The 15135-nt window shown below is 39.5% G+C and overlaps 1 protein-coding gene across 1 annotated transcript in view; it reads right to left on the reverse strand.

Annotated features, from left to right (window-relative positions):
- ODAD2 (outer dynein arm docking complex subunit 2) overlaps positions 1 to 15135 on the reverse strand; it is a 251320-nt gene that overhangs the window by 40240 nt on the left and 195945 nt on the right. The window contains 2 exon segments of the mRNA XM_036276406.1: positions 4536 to 4757; positions 13850 to 14038. Of these exon segments, the coding sequence (XP_036132299.1) occupies positions 4536 to 4757; positions 13850 to 14038 (411 nt within the window).

A 15135-nucleotide genomic window follows, 5' to 3' on the forward strand; every position in this document is an offset into this window, starting at 1 on the left:
ATGACCAATGGACGCAGACAACAGTGTGGGAAAAGGCAGGAGTGGAGCAGGAATGGGGAGGAGGGGCTGAATAGGGGAAAAGGGAGGACATCTGTAATACATTCAACAATAAAGATAAGTTCAAAATTAAAATAAAAATGAAATGAAAACATTTAATATATGTATTGATATTAAGTTAAATATGAGAAATGAAAACATTTAATATATGTATTGATATTAAGTTAAATATGAGAAATTGAAATCTAAGTTATTGAAACCCTTAAGTAATCATAAATTTCGTTCTCACTTTAAAGGAAAAATGCAAATAAGAAAAAAGTCAATCCAAAATAAATCTGTATATGACTCTCTATGTGGTATCATTATATAGTCACTGATACCTGATAGTACTATGAAGTAATTTAATTCCCACCAAGTGGCCAATCCCCAGCACTCCAGGAAATATCTGAAATGTGAGGAAACCACAAAGGCACATTAAGAGTTTCAATTAATAGAAAAGATTATAGCTCAATCAAACATTAATACATATGCAGACTGCATCTAGACACTGAAATCCTGGGTGATCTCAGTCTGTAAAGTCGGAGCAATATCACTAAAGCTTTTGATTCAAAAGCTTTAGTGATATTTTCTTTTCCTATGCCAGGCTTAAAAACCTATGGGGTGTGTTTGCTCCTGGGCTCATCTTCCTGGTCCTCTAGAATGCCACTCCTTGTGCAGAGTCTGCGAGGCAGCCCACAGCCCTTTCAGTTCCACCCAAACAGAAATGCTCTCTCCTCACTGCTGGACCCACTTCTGGTTATATTTTCTGCAGTTTTTAGAATTTCTTGCCTTCCAGAAAACTATAAGCCATAATGTAGCTTTCACTTGCCTGGTATAGACATTTGCAAAAACAAATTCAATGTCACCATGGGGAAGGAAGCTTAATGCCTTCTATATATGCTCATCATCTTCCTATTTGATCACTTTTCTGTCTTAGGATAGGGTTTGTTTTGCTCAGTTTTTCCTGCAACTTCTTTCCCTCCTATATTACTTTTCTCTTATTTATTTATTATTTTTTAAATTATATTTGTTACAGATGTTTCTCCTCTTCTCCCATTGACACCCTCCTCCCCATTCCCGCCCCCCCCCCTCACAGTATCATTGTCTATGTACTTTTCTATGTTACAGTTTTGTTATAATTAGCAAATAACTTTGGTATACCTCCTAGACTTCTCAAGTTTTCAGTAAAGTTACTAATACTTCTGCATCCACATCCAGGACGTTTGTAATGATATAAGACCCTGGGCTGATGCTTCTGAGGAAGTCTGTGTACAATCAAAAAGGGAATAAGGATTGAATTATTCCTATCACTTTGTATTTACTAGAGAAGGGGATTTGTTAGTTCATCTAGAAGAGATTCTTACTAGCAAAGGCTCGAATACAAGGATTATTTTCAGCATAAATGAATCAGGAAATCCTTGCTGACTGCTTTGCAGTGTTTGAACACAAACCTGTTGGAAACTCTCTCTTCCTCTGGCTTCTAGAACACCTGGTTAACCTAGTAACTTCCTGACTTTACTTTGACAGCTCTTCTTCCTAATTCACATGCTCCGTGAGTGAAAATGTAGCGACCTCCCAGCTTCTCCAAACTCTGTGCCCAAAATATGTTATCCACCCTCACCTGTGGCTTAATACCTCTTCATTGATACTTCCTAAATCTTCCCTTCTCTTGTCTCTGGACTGGTGCTGTCCAATAAGAAAACCACTAGCCACTGGTGAGAACTTGAAATATGGCTGGTCCAAATTGAGATGTATTGTAAAACACACTTTTGAAGACTTAATATATACACAAAAAAGTAAAATGTTAGTATTTTTCATATTGACTATATGTTGAAATAAGATTTTGGATATATTGGGTTAAATAAAATATATTACTAAAATGAATTTCACCTGTTTCTTTTTATTTTAAATTTTGGCTACTAGAAAATTTAATATTACATATGTGGCTTACAATACAGTCTTATTGGACAGCACCACTCTGGCTATAAATTCAAGCTGACCATTTAAATTGAGCACATTAGAAACTGAACTCAATCTATTCTAGACTCTCAATCTTGCTTCTTCACTGTTATTATAGAATAAACATAAGTCGGCATAAGACAGATAATATTGCATGACATCAGCCACTGCTGTTGAGGAACTTGAACAACAAAGGAAGCTAACTCTGGAATAAATTACTTATGAACAGAGTGACAAGGTGCGTCTGGTAATTGTCAAAGAACCTGTCAGCACTGCTCACGAGCAGCTGCAGCAGGAATATCTGCAGACCTGGGAAATAACACTACACACTTTTGACTAGGAAGGTTCAGTTTAGCAATTAGGAATACAAACAGTGGATAAAGTTTATATGCATTTGGTGTCAGAAATGTCAGTAGTGATGCACTGTGACACGTTCACTGCAGGTATTTTAACTCCCCTACTGTGACAATTATTTTCTTGCATTATCTTGACTAAGAAATCTTTCTCTTCATCTAGCCCAAAACCTGGAGTCATTTTTGATTCAATCCTTTCCTTTATTCCCCATATCCAAGCAACTACAAAACCCTATTTTTTCTACCTAAACCTAGTATGCTACTTTTTTTTCCTCCTTAAATAAAACCAGAGAAGGGAGACACAGGTCTTTATGTTTTCCCATGGCCCCAAGAGGGAGAGCCCACGACAGAACCCACCTCCACAGAGGAACAGTGAAAAAGAAAAAAATAGTCCTGTTCTTTACAATTATCCTCCAGTAGAAATAGCAGGCATTAGGAATGCGAATAGACAAGACAGACACCTTCAAGACACCATAAAAGGACCCGGGAAAGCATCTAAAGCACAACAAACCCTTTCTTTGCTTTTCTCTGTCCTGTCCCCTCACCCCAATCGTTGTTATTGCCTTCTTTTTCTAATACATATAAGCTGTGTGGATGGGTGAACACAGTTTTCATAGCAGAATACAATTCACAAGTGATCTGGATTATGGACTTGCATTAGAAGAAATAACAGAGTTGCATATACACCTGGCATATATGTCAACTGAATGGTAACATGCAAACCTTATTAAAGCAGTCTAGATAGTCTTTTCTTAAAGTAACTGGCAATTGTCTAAGCATATGTTATAAGTCAGATGCTTGACCAAACTAATTAAATTTTATAGCTTCACTTTTTAAAATGTATACTAATGGCATGTTGGGCTGTCCAACTCCTGTTCAAGAATTGAATGTATACAGTAATTTTTGAATTAGAAATGTATTTTTTTGAAGTATGAACATTATCATATAGAAGCAACAGCATTTATAATTCGTTAGTAATTTGGCATTAGCATTTCTATATATATATATATTTTATAATTTACTTTGAAAAATTAGTGCTTAGTCAAAGGGGTAGTTTTTATACCAGCTTTTTGCTTGAAAAAATTAATTTGACTTAACTTATGTGCTGTAAGAACAGATTCATAACGGAAAGTCTGGCACACTTACATGTAAATTGGGTTTAATTTCAAAAAGTTAACATTATGTTAAACTATAATAGATTTGAAAGATAAGATAAAATAACTGCTTCATAAAATTATCAATAGGCATTTTAAGAGTCCTAATCCTCCTAAGATGTTTCATATTCAACATGTATAAATTTCACCAGACATGACTAACTGGAGATTTTATGAACTCTTGTCTGAAAGGTCAAGCCCACTCTGCGCATGCATTTCCAAATGACTAACTGGAGATTTTATGAACTCTTGTCTGAAAGGTCAAGCCCACTCTGGGCATGCATTTCCAAATGTCAATACATTGCCACAGGCTCCAACCGAGGTAATAAGTAGCAAAATTGTATTATACAAAGAAACAAGCTACAGAAAAAAACCAATACTTTAAATCAAGTAAAATTAGCTAATACATGTAAGCTGTTCATGTACTCCTAGTATTTTTATATTTGTTGCCATCAAAATATTCCACTCAGAAGCTCTAGACAGTTTCTATGTAATACACAGGTACATTACAGACTGTGTGCAGAATTCTACTACCTACATATTAGTTGAAGGCAAAGAAAATTTGATACACAGATAAATTTTTGAGGAAAAAAACATGTTTATGAACGGGTCCTTTCCTATTATGGTTTAGACTGTCAAACTGCAGACTAGTTGCTGTTTCAGTCAGCTCCTTCACCATTTAGTTGGTGCCTGTATTTTATTATTTAAGTGCTAAATGAGAAATATATTAAATAGAAATATGAATACCACTGATTGTTCATACATTATAGATTTTCTTTAATCAAGTTGAAACTACAGGATGATTACTTATTTTACTGAGTACATTTTATATTCTTTGATTTTAAAGAATTCTCTCTTCATGCTACTCTTCTGCAGCATAATCCATGATAACACATGATTCAATTGCAGCTATTACCAAACAAGGAGGCAGTTTTGTCTAAATACCCATGTCCGTAAAACCTAACATTACTTAAGTTTCTTTCCAGACTACATCTGCCCAACTTGGACAAAACACAAAGCCAACCAACTGTACCTTGACTGTGCCATTCTCATGAATGGTGATGCAGTTATCACCATCTTCTGAGAGTTGGTACAAGGCTTGAGCTGTTGCTCGATGCACATTTGTGTCATTCAATTTCAGGTAACGCACCAATGGAGCGACTGCTTTGTTTTCACCAAAGGCCACTCTGTTTCTGCCCCACATACAGCAGCATGAAATGGCTTCTGCTAGATGACGCCTGAGTTTATCATTATTCTGCATAAAAGGAACAAATGGTGTTATGATCCTGTGAGGTCATATTAATGCACTAAATGTTTATTACCCACTAAGATGCCAATGAGTCACGAGAGAATGGCTAGGTAGCTATTCATGTGCTGTCTTAAAGGAAACTAGTATTTTGGTGGGTCATCAATAGGCCATATTTCAATCCTAAATTCTCATTTTATGAACTGAACATTGTCAGTGAACTCAAAGGTGATCCAGGACTTGAATTAGTTATTTGCCTGGTGGTATTATTATTATTATTTTCTCAAGGCTCAATTTCCTTCTGAATAAATATATTCAACACAGAAGTACAGATTCACAAGTCGCTTGGTAATAAATAGAATTAAGAAATATAGAACATTCTTCTTTTTTCTTTTTTAACTCATCTTTACTGTTGAATGTATTACAGATGCCCCCACCATTGCCCCCATTGATTACCTCCTCCCCAATCCCACCCCCCTCCAGCCTTCCCCACACTATTGTCTGTGTCCATTGGTTATGCATATATGCATAGAGGTTCTTTGGTTTATTTCATCTCGCCCTCCCTCCTCCTTTCCCTTTGAGATTCATCAGTCTAACAACCAATTTGTACTTCTTAGTTCGTTCATCTTTTTCACCCATCCTCCCAGTCCCCACCTATCTGGCAAGCTACAAAAAATTCTCTGTATCTATGAGTCTGTTTATGTTATGCTTGCTGATTTTGTTTGTAGATTCAATTGTTGATATATATTTATTGCCATTTTATTATTCATGTTTTTGTTCTTCTCCTTCAAAAAGACCCTTCAACATTTCATATAATACTGGTTTGGTAGTGAGATGAACTCCTTTACCTTGTTTTTGTCTGGGAAACTCTTGATATGTCCATCGATTCTAAATGATAGCTTTGCAGAATAGAGTAATCTTGGTTGTAGGTTGTTGCTTTTCATCACCTTGAATATCTCTTGCCACTCCCTTCTGGCCTGCAAAGTTTCTTTTGAGAAATCAGTTGACAATCTTATCAAAAATCCTTTGTAGGTAACTAACTGCTTCTCTCTTGCTGCTTTTAAGATTCTCTCATTGTCTTTAACCTTTGGCCTTTTTTTTTATTAATCAATTAATTTATTTTTGTTACAGATGTTTCTCCTTTTTCCCCCACTGATTCTCCCTCACCCTCCCTCCCTACCATGTCCCCAGCTTTGTTGTCCATGTCCATTGTTCATGCATACATGCATATAAAGTCTGTGATTTATCTCTCCCCCACCACCCCGTCTTCTGGGGATTGTCAGTCTGTACCCCACTTCCACGTCTCTGGGACTACCCCATTCCTCAGAATGTTATGTTCATTATATTCCACAAATGAGTGAGCACATATGATACTTGTATTTCTCTGTTTGGCTTGCTTCACTTAGGAAAATACTTTCCAGGTCCCTCCATGTAGTCTCAAAGGATAATAGATCTTTCTTTCTTACAGCTGCGTAGTACTCCATTGTGTATATGTACCACTGCTTTTTTATCCATTTGTCTACTGATGGACACTTGGGCTGTTTCCAGATCTTAGCTATTGTAAATAGTGCGGCTACAAACATGGGGGTACATATATTCTTTCTGATTGGTGTTTCAGGCTTCTTAGGGTATATTCCTCAAAGTGGGATCACTGGGTCAAATGGAAGTTCAATTTTTAATTTTTTGAGGTAACACCATATTGTTTTCCATAGTGGCTGCACCAGTCTGCATTCCCACCAGCAGTGTACTAGAGTCTCCTTTTCTCCACACCCTCCACAACACTTGTTGTTTGATGATTTGTTGATGGTGGCCATTCTGACAGGTGTGAAGTGTTACCTCATTGTTGTTTTAATTTGCATCTCTCTGATGATTAGTGATGTTGAACATTTCTTCATATGTCTCTTAGCCATTTGTATGTCCTGTTTGGAGAGGTGTCTATTCAGTTCCTCTGCCCATTTTTTAATTGGGTTCTTTGTCTTCCTTTTGTGGAGTTGTATGAGCAATCTATATATATTGGAAATTAACCCCTTTCTGATATATCATTGGCAATTATGCTCTCCCATACAGTAGATAGCCTTTTCGTTTTGATGACTGTACCTTTTGCTGTGCAGAAGCTTTAGAGTTTGATGTAGTCCCATGTGTTCATTTTCTCCTTTGTTTCTATTGCCTTAGGTGATGTATCAGTGAAAATTCTGCTGCATATGATGTGTGAAATTTTGTTGCCTACTGTCTCTTCTAGGATTTTTATGGATTCATGAGTCACATTTAAGTCTTTTATCCATTTTGAGTTTATTCTTGTGTAGGGTGTAAGTTGATGGTCTAGTTTCATTTTTCTGCATGTAGCTGTCCAATGTTCCCAACACCATTTATTAAAGAGGCTGTCCTGACTCCACTGTATGCTCTTGCCACCTTTGTCAAATATTAATTGAGCATATTGTCTTGGGTCCATTTCTGGGTTCTCTGTTCTGTTCCACTGGTCCATATGCCTGTTCTTGTGCCAGTACCAGGCTGTATTGATTACAGTGGCTTTGTAGTATAACCTGAAATCTGGTAATGTGATCCCTCCAACTTTGTTCTTCTTTTTCAAGATTACTGTGGCTATTCAAGGTCGTTTTTGGTTCCATATGAACTTTTGAAGTACTTGTTCTAATTCTGTGAAGTATGCCATTGTTATTTTGATGGGGATTGCATTGAATCTATAGATTGCTTTGGGTAGTATGGACATTTTAATGATGTTAATTCTTCCAATCCATGAACAGGGTATGTGCTTCCACTTTTTTATGTCGTCCTCTATTTCTTTATTCAATGACCTGTAGTTTTCTGCAAATAGATCCTTTACTTCTTTGAAAGTTTATTCCTAGGTATCATAAATTTTTGGCCACAATGGTAAATGGGATTGTTTTTTCAGTTTCTGTTTCTGTGAGTTCATCATTGGTGTCTAAGAATGCCATCGACTTCTGTTTTTTTTTTTTTTTTTTATCCTCACCCGAGGACATTTTTTTTTGCATTTTTTTGTTCAGACAGAGCAGGAGGGAGAGAGAGGAAGAGAGAGAGAGAGAAACATCGATGTGAAGGGACACATCGAGTGGTTGCCACCCGCACGACCAACCAGGGCCGGGGACAAACTGCAACCGAGGTACGTGCCCTTAGCGGGAACCGAACCCAGGTCTCTCTGTACCGCAGGCCGACGCTCTAACTGCTGAGCCAAACTGGCCATGGCGCCATCGACTTCTTGACGTTAATTTTGTATCCTTCTACTTTTCCAAATTCATTTATTAAGTCTAGTCAATTTTTGATGGAGTCTTTGGGGTTTTCTACGTATAGTATCATGTCACCTGCAAATAATGACAGTTTCACTTCCTCCTTTCCAATTTGGATCCCTTTTATTTCTTCTTCCTGTCTGATTGCTGTGGCTAAGACTTCCAGTACTATGTTAAAGAAGAGTGGTAAAAGTGAACATCCCTGTCTTGTTCCTGTTCTTAAGAAAAATGCTTTTACTTTCTTCCCATTGAGTATGATGTTGGTTGTGGGTCTTTCATATATGGCCTTTATTATGTCGAGATATGATCCCCCTATTCCCTCACTCCTGAGAAATGGATGCTGGATTTTGTCGAAGGGTTTTTTGGCATCTATTGACATGACCATGTGGTATTTATTCTTCATTTTATTTATGTGGAGTATCACGTTTATTGATTTGCAAATATTGTAACAGCCTTGCATCCCTGGGATGAATCCCACTTGGTCATGGTGGATAATTTTTCTGGTGTATTGCTAGTATTTTGTTCAGGATTTTGGCATCTATGTTCATCAGGGATATAGGCCTGTAGTTTTCTTTCTTTGTAGTGTCTTTTTCTGGTTTTAGAATTAAAATTAGGCTGGCTTCATAAAATGAGTTTGGAAGTCTTCCTTCTTCTTGAATTTTTTGAAATAGTTTTAGGAGAATGGGTGTTAGTTCTTCTTTGAATGTTCGGCAAACTCCCCCATGAAGCCATCCGGGCCTAGGCTTTTGTATGCTGGGAGAGTCTTGATTACATCTTCAGTTTCTTCTGTTGTTATTGGTCTGTTCAAGTTTTCTATCTCTTCCTGGTCCAGTTTTGGGAGACTCTGTGTTTCTAGACATTTGTCCATTTTGCTTAGATTGTGGAATTTGTTGCCATATAATTGTTCATAGCAGTTGTTAACGATCTTTTGTATTTCTGTGGTGTCAGTTGTTACTTCTCCTATTTAATTTCTGATTTTGTGTATTTGGGTTCTCTCTCTTTGTTTCTTGGTGAGTGTAGCTAAGGGTCCATCAATCTTGTTTATATTTTCGAAAAACCAGTTATTTGTTCCATTGATCCTTTGAATTGTGTTTTTGGACTCTATGCCATTTATTTCTGCTCTGATCTTTACTATTTCCTTTCTTCTACTTGCTCTGGGGTTTTCTTTTTGTTTGCTCTCTGGTTCTTTAAGTTGTGAGGTTAGATAGTATATTTGAGATTTTTCTTGTTTTTTTAGGTAGGCCTGTAGTGCTATGAATTTCCCTCTCAGAACTGCTTTCGCTGCATCCCATAGATTTTTTGTTGTTGTGTCTTCATTTTCACTGGTTTCCAGGAAGTTTTTCATTTCTTCCTTGATCTCTTCGGTAACCCATTCATTGTTTAATAACATGCTATTTAGCTTCCATGTGTTCAAATGTCTTTGCATGTTCCTGCTGCAATTGATTTCTGATAGTTTCATGCCATTGAGATCTGAGAAGACGCTTGATATGATTTCAGTCTTCTTGAACTTGTAGAGACTTGATTTGTGTCCTAACATGTGGTCTATCTTTGAAAATGTCCCATGTGCACTTGAGAAGAATGTGAATTCTGTAGTTTGGGTTGTAATTCTCTGTAGATATCTATTAAATCCATTTGGTCTAGTGCTTCATTTAAAGTCTGTTTCCTTGCTAATTTTTTGTCTGGAGGATCTATCCAGAGATGTCAGCGGGGTGTTGAAGTCCCCTGCTATGAGTGTATTGCTATCGATTTCTCCTTGGAAGTCCTCCAGAAGATTTTTAATATATTTCTGTGCTATATTGGGTGCATATATGTTTATCAAGGTTGTATCTTCCTGTTCAATAGATCCTTTCAATATTATGTAGTGGCCTTCTTTGTCTCTAGTTATGGCCTTCCTTTTGAAATCTATTTGATCAGATATGAGAATTGCTCTCCCAGCCTTTTTTTTTTTCATTTCCATTTGCTTGGAAGATTTTTTTCCATCCCTTTACTTTCAATCTATGTGCATCTTTTGTTGTGAGGTGGTCTCTTGTAAACAACATATAGATGAGTCATGCTTTCTTATCCAGTCAGCTACTCTGTGTCATTTTATGGGAGCATTCAATCTATTTACATTTAAGGTGATTAATGATATGTACTTATTTATTGCCATTTTTGTTTAGTGTGGTTCTATTTTTCTTCCTATTCCTCCTGCTAATTACAGCAGTCCTCTTAAAATTTCTTGCAGTGCTGGTTTGGTGCTAATGTATTTCCTTAGCCTCTGTCTGAGCTCTGCTCTGTGGAGCCGCTTGGGACTTTAACCCGAGGGCACCACTCCTAGCTAAGGGTGGCGAGGCTGAGGCAGCTCCCAGCCAAGGGCATAGCACCCAGCCGAGGACGCAGGTCCCAGCCGAGGCTGCAGCAGGTCCCAGCCGAGGCCACTGGTCCCAGCCGAGGCCACAGGAGGTCTCTACTGGGGCCGTAGGTCCAAGATGAGGCCACAGCAGGTCCCAGCCAGGGCCGCTGCGGACCGTGGACTCCTAGCCCCCTCTCGTGTCCTCGCAAGACTACCAGGATTGAGTCAGTGTCCCTGGTTATGTCGTCCTCCAAGCTGCCTTTCGGTTGCCCCTTCCTGACGATTTGTCTTTATTTTTGTTGTAATTCCAGTGTGGTCCTGGGAGATGATCTGTGTAGCTTCCCTTCACTCTGCCGCCATTTTTTTTTTTCCCACGAGCTAACCTTTGGCATTTTGATCATGATGTGTCTTGGTGTGAACCTCTTTGGATTCATCTTATTTGGGACTCTCTGTGCTTCCTGAACTTGTATGTCTGTTTCCTTCACCAAGTTAGAGAAGTTTTCTCTCATTATTTTTTCAAATAGGTTTTCAATTTCTTGCTCTCTCTCTTCTCCTTCTGGCCCCATGATGCAAATGTTGGCACACTTGAAGTTGTCCCAGAGGCTCCTTACACTGTCCTCACTGTTTTGGATTATTTTTTTCTTTTTGCTGTTCTGGTTGGGTGTTTTTGCTTCCTTATATTCCAAATTGATGATTTGCTTCTTGGCTTTACCTACTCTACTATTGATTCCCTGTAAATTATTCTTTATTTCCATTAGTGTATCCTTCACTTCTGAATGGTCTTTTTTTATGTTGATGTTCTCACTAAGTCCCTTGAATGTCTCACTAAGTTCCTTGAGCAACCTTATAACCAGTGTTTTGAACTCTGCATCTGATTGATTGCTTATCTCTATTTTGTTTAGTTCTTTTCCTAGAGTTGTGTTCTTTTCTTTCATTTGGGACATGTTTCTTTGTCTCATTTTGGCTGCTTCCCTGTTATTGTTTCTATGTATTAGGTAGAGTTGCTATGTCTCCTAGGGTTCACAGGGTAGCCTATTGTTGTAGGTGTCCTGTAGGACCCAGTGGCACAATCTCCCTGATCACCCCAGCTGGGCCCTGGAGATGTACCCCTAGTGTGGACTGTACACCCGTCTGTTGTAATTGAATGTTGATTGCTGTTGGCACATCAATGGGAGGGATTTACTCAGGCTGATCAGCTGCAAGGACTGGCTGTGCCCACTGACCACTAGCCTCTGACTCCCTTGGAGGATCAGCGGTGTATGGGCCCAACATACAGAGCAAGACTTACTTCAGCAAGGTTCTGGTACCTACTGAGTCCACTCATTGAGTGTGCCATTTGTGGAGATGGTTGGGTGATGCTGCTTCGATGTGGTCTGAAGCTATCCACTGGGTGTGCTGGCTCTGGGGCCAGGTGTTCTACCCGGGGCCACCTGGCATAAACTACAAAGTGATCTCCAGATGGCTGCTGCTTGAGCTGGGCTTGGAGTTGACCATGAAAAGCCAGGTTGTGAACCAAGGCTGGCTGCATCTAGTGCCAGGCCTGGGACCACTTAATGAGAGGTACGGAGCTCCCTGAGACCAGATGCTACTTATTTGAGAGATTTTAAGGAACTCTGAAGCAGGAGCCTGTTGCCTGAATCAAGACAGGCCAATCATATGGTAAAGCCTTTGGAAACAGCTTGGGTGGGCCCAAAAGTTGGGTGGGGCAGGGCCTCAGGGAATCACCAGGGCCAGGCAAACAGTGTGAGCCTGGTTGCTGGAGTCCCAGATATGGTGGCTATCTGCCTGCCCTGTTGGGGGGAAGGACTCACCAACGGAAAAATGGCCTTCCCCAGCACATGCCCATTGTCCAGGAGAAAGTGCCCCTCTAGCCCTCGTCCGGAGGCCCAACAGCTCAGTTCTGTCCTGTTCTCTGGTGCCCTTCAAGCTGCCTCTCTTTGGAGCAGAGAGGGAGTGGGTCTGAGTAAGTCTGTGTGCCCTTTAAGAGGAACTGCTGGGGCTTTGGCAGCCGCAGCCTCCCTCTGCCTCAGTTCCCATTGGTTTTTCCAGCCAGAAGTTATGGGGACTTTTCTTCCTGGCACTGGGACCTTGAGCTGGGCGCCTGATGTGGGACAGGGACCCCTCAGTCCTCAGGGAGGACCTTCTCAGCTGAGGTGTCCTCCTGATTTTTATCTGACACATGTGGGTGTGGGACCAGCCTGTCTGTACCTCTGCTCCTTCTACCAGTCTCGATGTGGCTGCTTCTTTTAATTTCGTAATTGCATGACTTCTATTCATCTTGATTTCAGGCGGTTCTGAATGGTGGTTGTGCTGTAGTTTAGTGTACTTTTGATGTGGTAGTGGAAGGAGGCGATACCATGTTTACCTATGCTGCCATCTTGACCCTTAGGACATCCTTAAGGGAGCATTTCAACAGATTAATTCTACTTCATCACCCTAGGAATCCTGCTACATCTGTAATATGCCGTGGTTCCCAAGTGGCAGAAGACAGTGCAGTGAACAATGATGTGCAGTGTTCGAGCCTGCCATTTTCCTTTCTGTATTCTTTAGATGTTATATCCTTCTTTTTTATGTGTAGTTAATTGTACAGGTATAATATAATTGAATAAGTATACAGTTTTCTGTTTTTTCTTTTTTTCTTTATTGTTTAGAGAGAGAAGAAGGGAGAGGGAGAAAGAGATGGGAACATCAATGAGAGAGAACATCAATTGGCTGCCTCCTACATGTCCCCCAGTGGGAATCGGGCCACAACCTGGGCATGTGCCCTGACCGAGAATTGAACCAGCAGCCTCTTGGTGCATGGGTTGACGCTCCACCACTGAGCAACACCGGCTGGGCCAGTTTCTGTTTCTTAATTGTACTGTTCTCTTGATTCAGGCAACAGTTTGGTGTCCTTACTCAAATCTGGTGGATATTCTTAGGAACTCAGTATTAGACTGGCTCTTCTAGACCAAGCATCCTTTCAATGATTGAATTTCTGCTCTATGACTCTTCTGCCAAGTGTTAGTCCAAGCTATGCTCAAATACCTCTGGTCATGGTGAAGTCATTATCTCTCACGGCTGCTTATTCTATCTGACACAGCTCTGGATAAACAGTACAGTGACTGCCAAAGTCTCCTAGCTCAAGAAAATTGCATTAATCCAAGCTTGCTAAGCTGGGGATACACATTTCATTTCTAAAGTTGGCATAAACAATTATCTTAAGTATAATAATAATGATGTGAAAATGACAGTTAATATTTCTACAACATATCTGTCACCATCTTACTTGCCAGTGACAATAGCCTTTATTTCACAAGGATCTTGCATGTTAACACTGTACAGTTTAAAAACACTTTGACATGTATTAGTCTCAGAGAAATTAAATGAATTAACCAAAATCTCATACCTCATAAGTAATGAATATTAAACTTGAACCCAGGGGTCTGACCTTAAAGCACCTTGTTTTTGTCTCTACACCAGGATATCTATAACAATATGCATTTAAAACAAAAAGACATGTTACTTACTGTATTCGCTAGTTTGGAGAATAAAGGGACAATTCCATGATCTGTAATAATAGCTAAATTTTCCTGACCCTTTGCTATGTTGGTAATAGCAGCACATACACTTGCTGAAACTTCTTTATTATCTGATTTCAGTAAATTGACAACAAGTTCCAAACCACCGACAAAGGAACGAACCATTTCTCCAGCATCCTAGAGAACCACAAAAATAAAGATATAAATAATAAATTGATATTTAGCACTTTTAAAAGCAAAAAGTAATGATAAAGCTGTGAAGTACACCTGTGCCATTAAAAAACAAATCCAGTTTAATTTATTTCTATATTATGCATAATTCCTATGTATTTATGTATAAAGTATGTGTGCATATTGACACACATACACATAAAATCAGTTTCAACAAAAATTTACTGAACAACTATTACATGAGTCAGTGTGCTAACTATTGGAGATCCAGAGATTAAAAAAATACCATTGAATCTTATAATTTGCAGTAATGTTCTATAAAATCATCACCAAGTAGAATTAGTAAATACTGACCCAAAGCTCCAAAGGAAATTATAGGGTTAGGTTCCTGCAAGCCTGTTTTTGCCTAAAGGCATCTTATTTAATCTATTGTTTTCTATCCTTTTTATTGAATTTATTGACACTGGTTAACAAAATTATATAAGTTTAAGGTGCACAATTTTACAACACATCATCTGTACACTGTATTGAACAGGGTGAGCTAACAGGCAAAACAGAGACAGATATATAGAGAGCAGGCTGACAACTGTTGGGGTGTGTGTGTGCTGGGTTGGCGGGGTGGGGGCATTGAGCAAAAAAAGAAAAAAAAGAAAAACAAAAATGGCGGCGGAATGAACGGAAGCTACACAGACCGTCTCCCAGAACCAAACTGGAATTACAACTATAACACAGACAAATTGATGGGAAAAAGCAACAGAAAAGCAGCTTGCGAGGACCATATAACCAGGGACACTGACTCCATCCTGGTAGGATTGCGAAGGCGCAAGACGGGGGCTGGGAGCCCACCATCGGCAGCTCGGCAGCAGCCTCAGCTATGAGCAACGCCCTCGGGTTACACTCCCAGGCCGATCCACAGCGCAGAGCCGGGACAGAGGCTAAAAAAGCCATAGCCACTCATCTTGGGCTCCGGCAGAGGGAGGGCAGACTGGACTGGAACTGTGTCGGGACACTCGAGATTTGGGGGGCACTCAGAGCTTTTGCTGAGTGGCAGCCATGCAGGACGATGGCCACATTGCTCCTTTCCAGGGCTCTGAGGAGAGGCA

Source organism: Molossus molossus, unplaced genomic scaffold (genome assembly GCF_014108415.1).
Source record: "Molossus molossus isolate mMolMol1 unplaced genomic scaffold, mMolMol1.p scaffold_m16_p_1, whole genome shotgun sequence".
NCBI classification, from domain to species: Eukaryota; Metazoa; Chordata; class Mammalia; order Chiroptera; family Molossidae; genus Molossus; species Molossus molossus.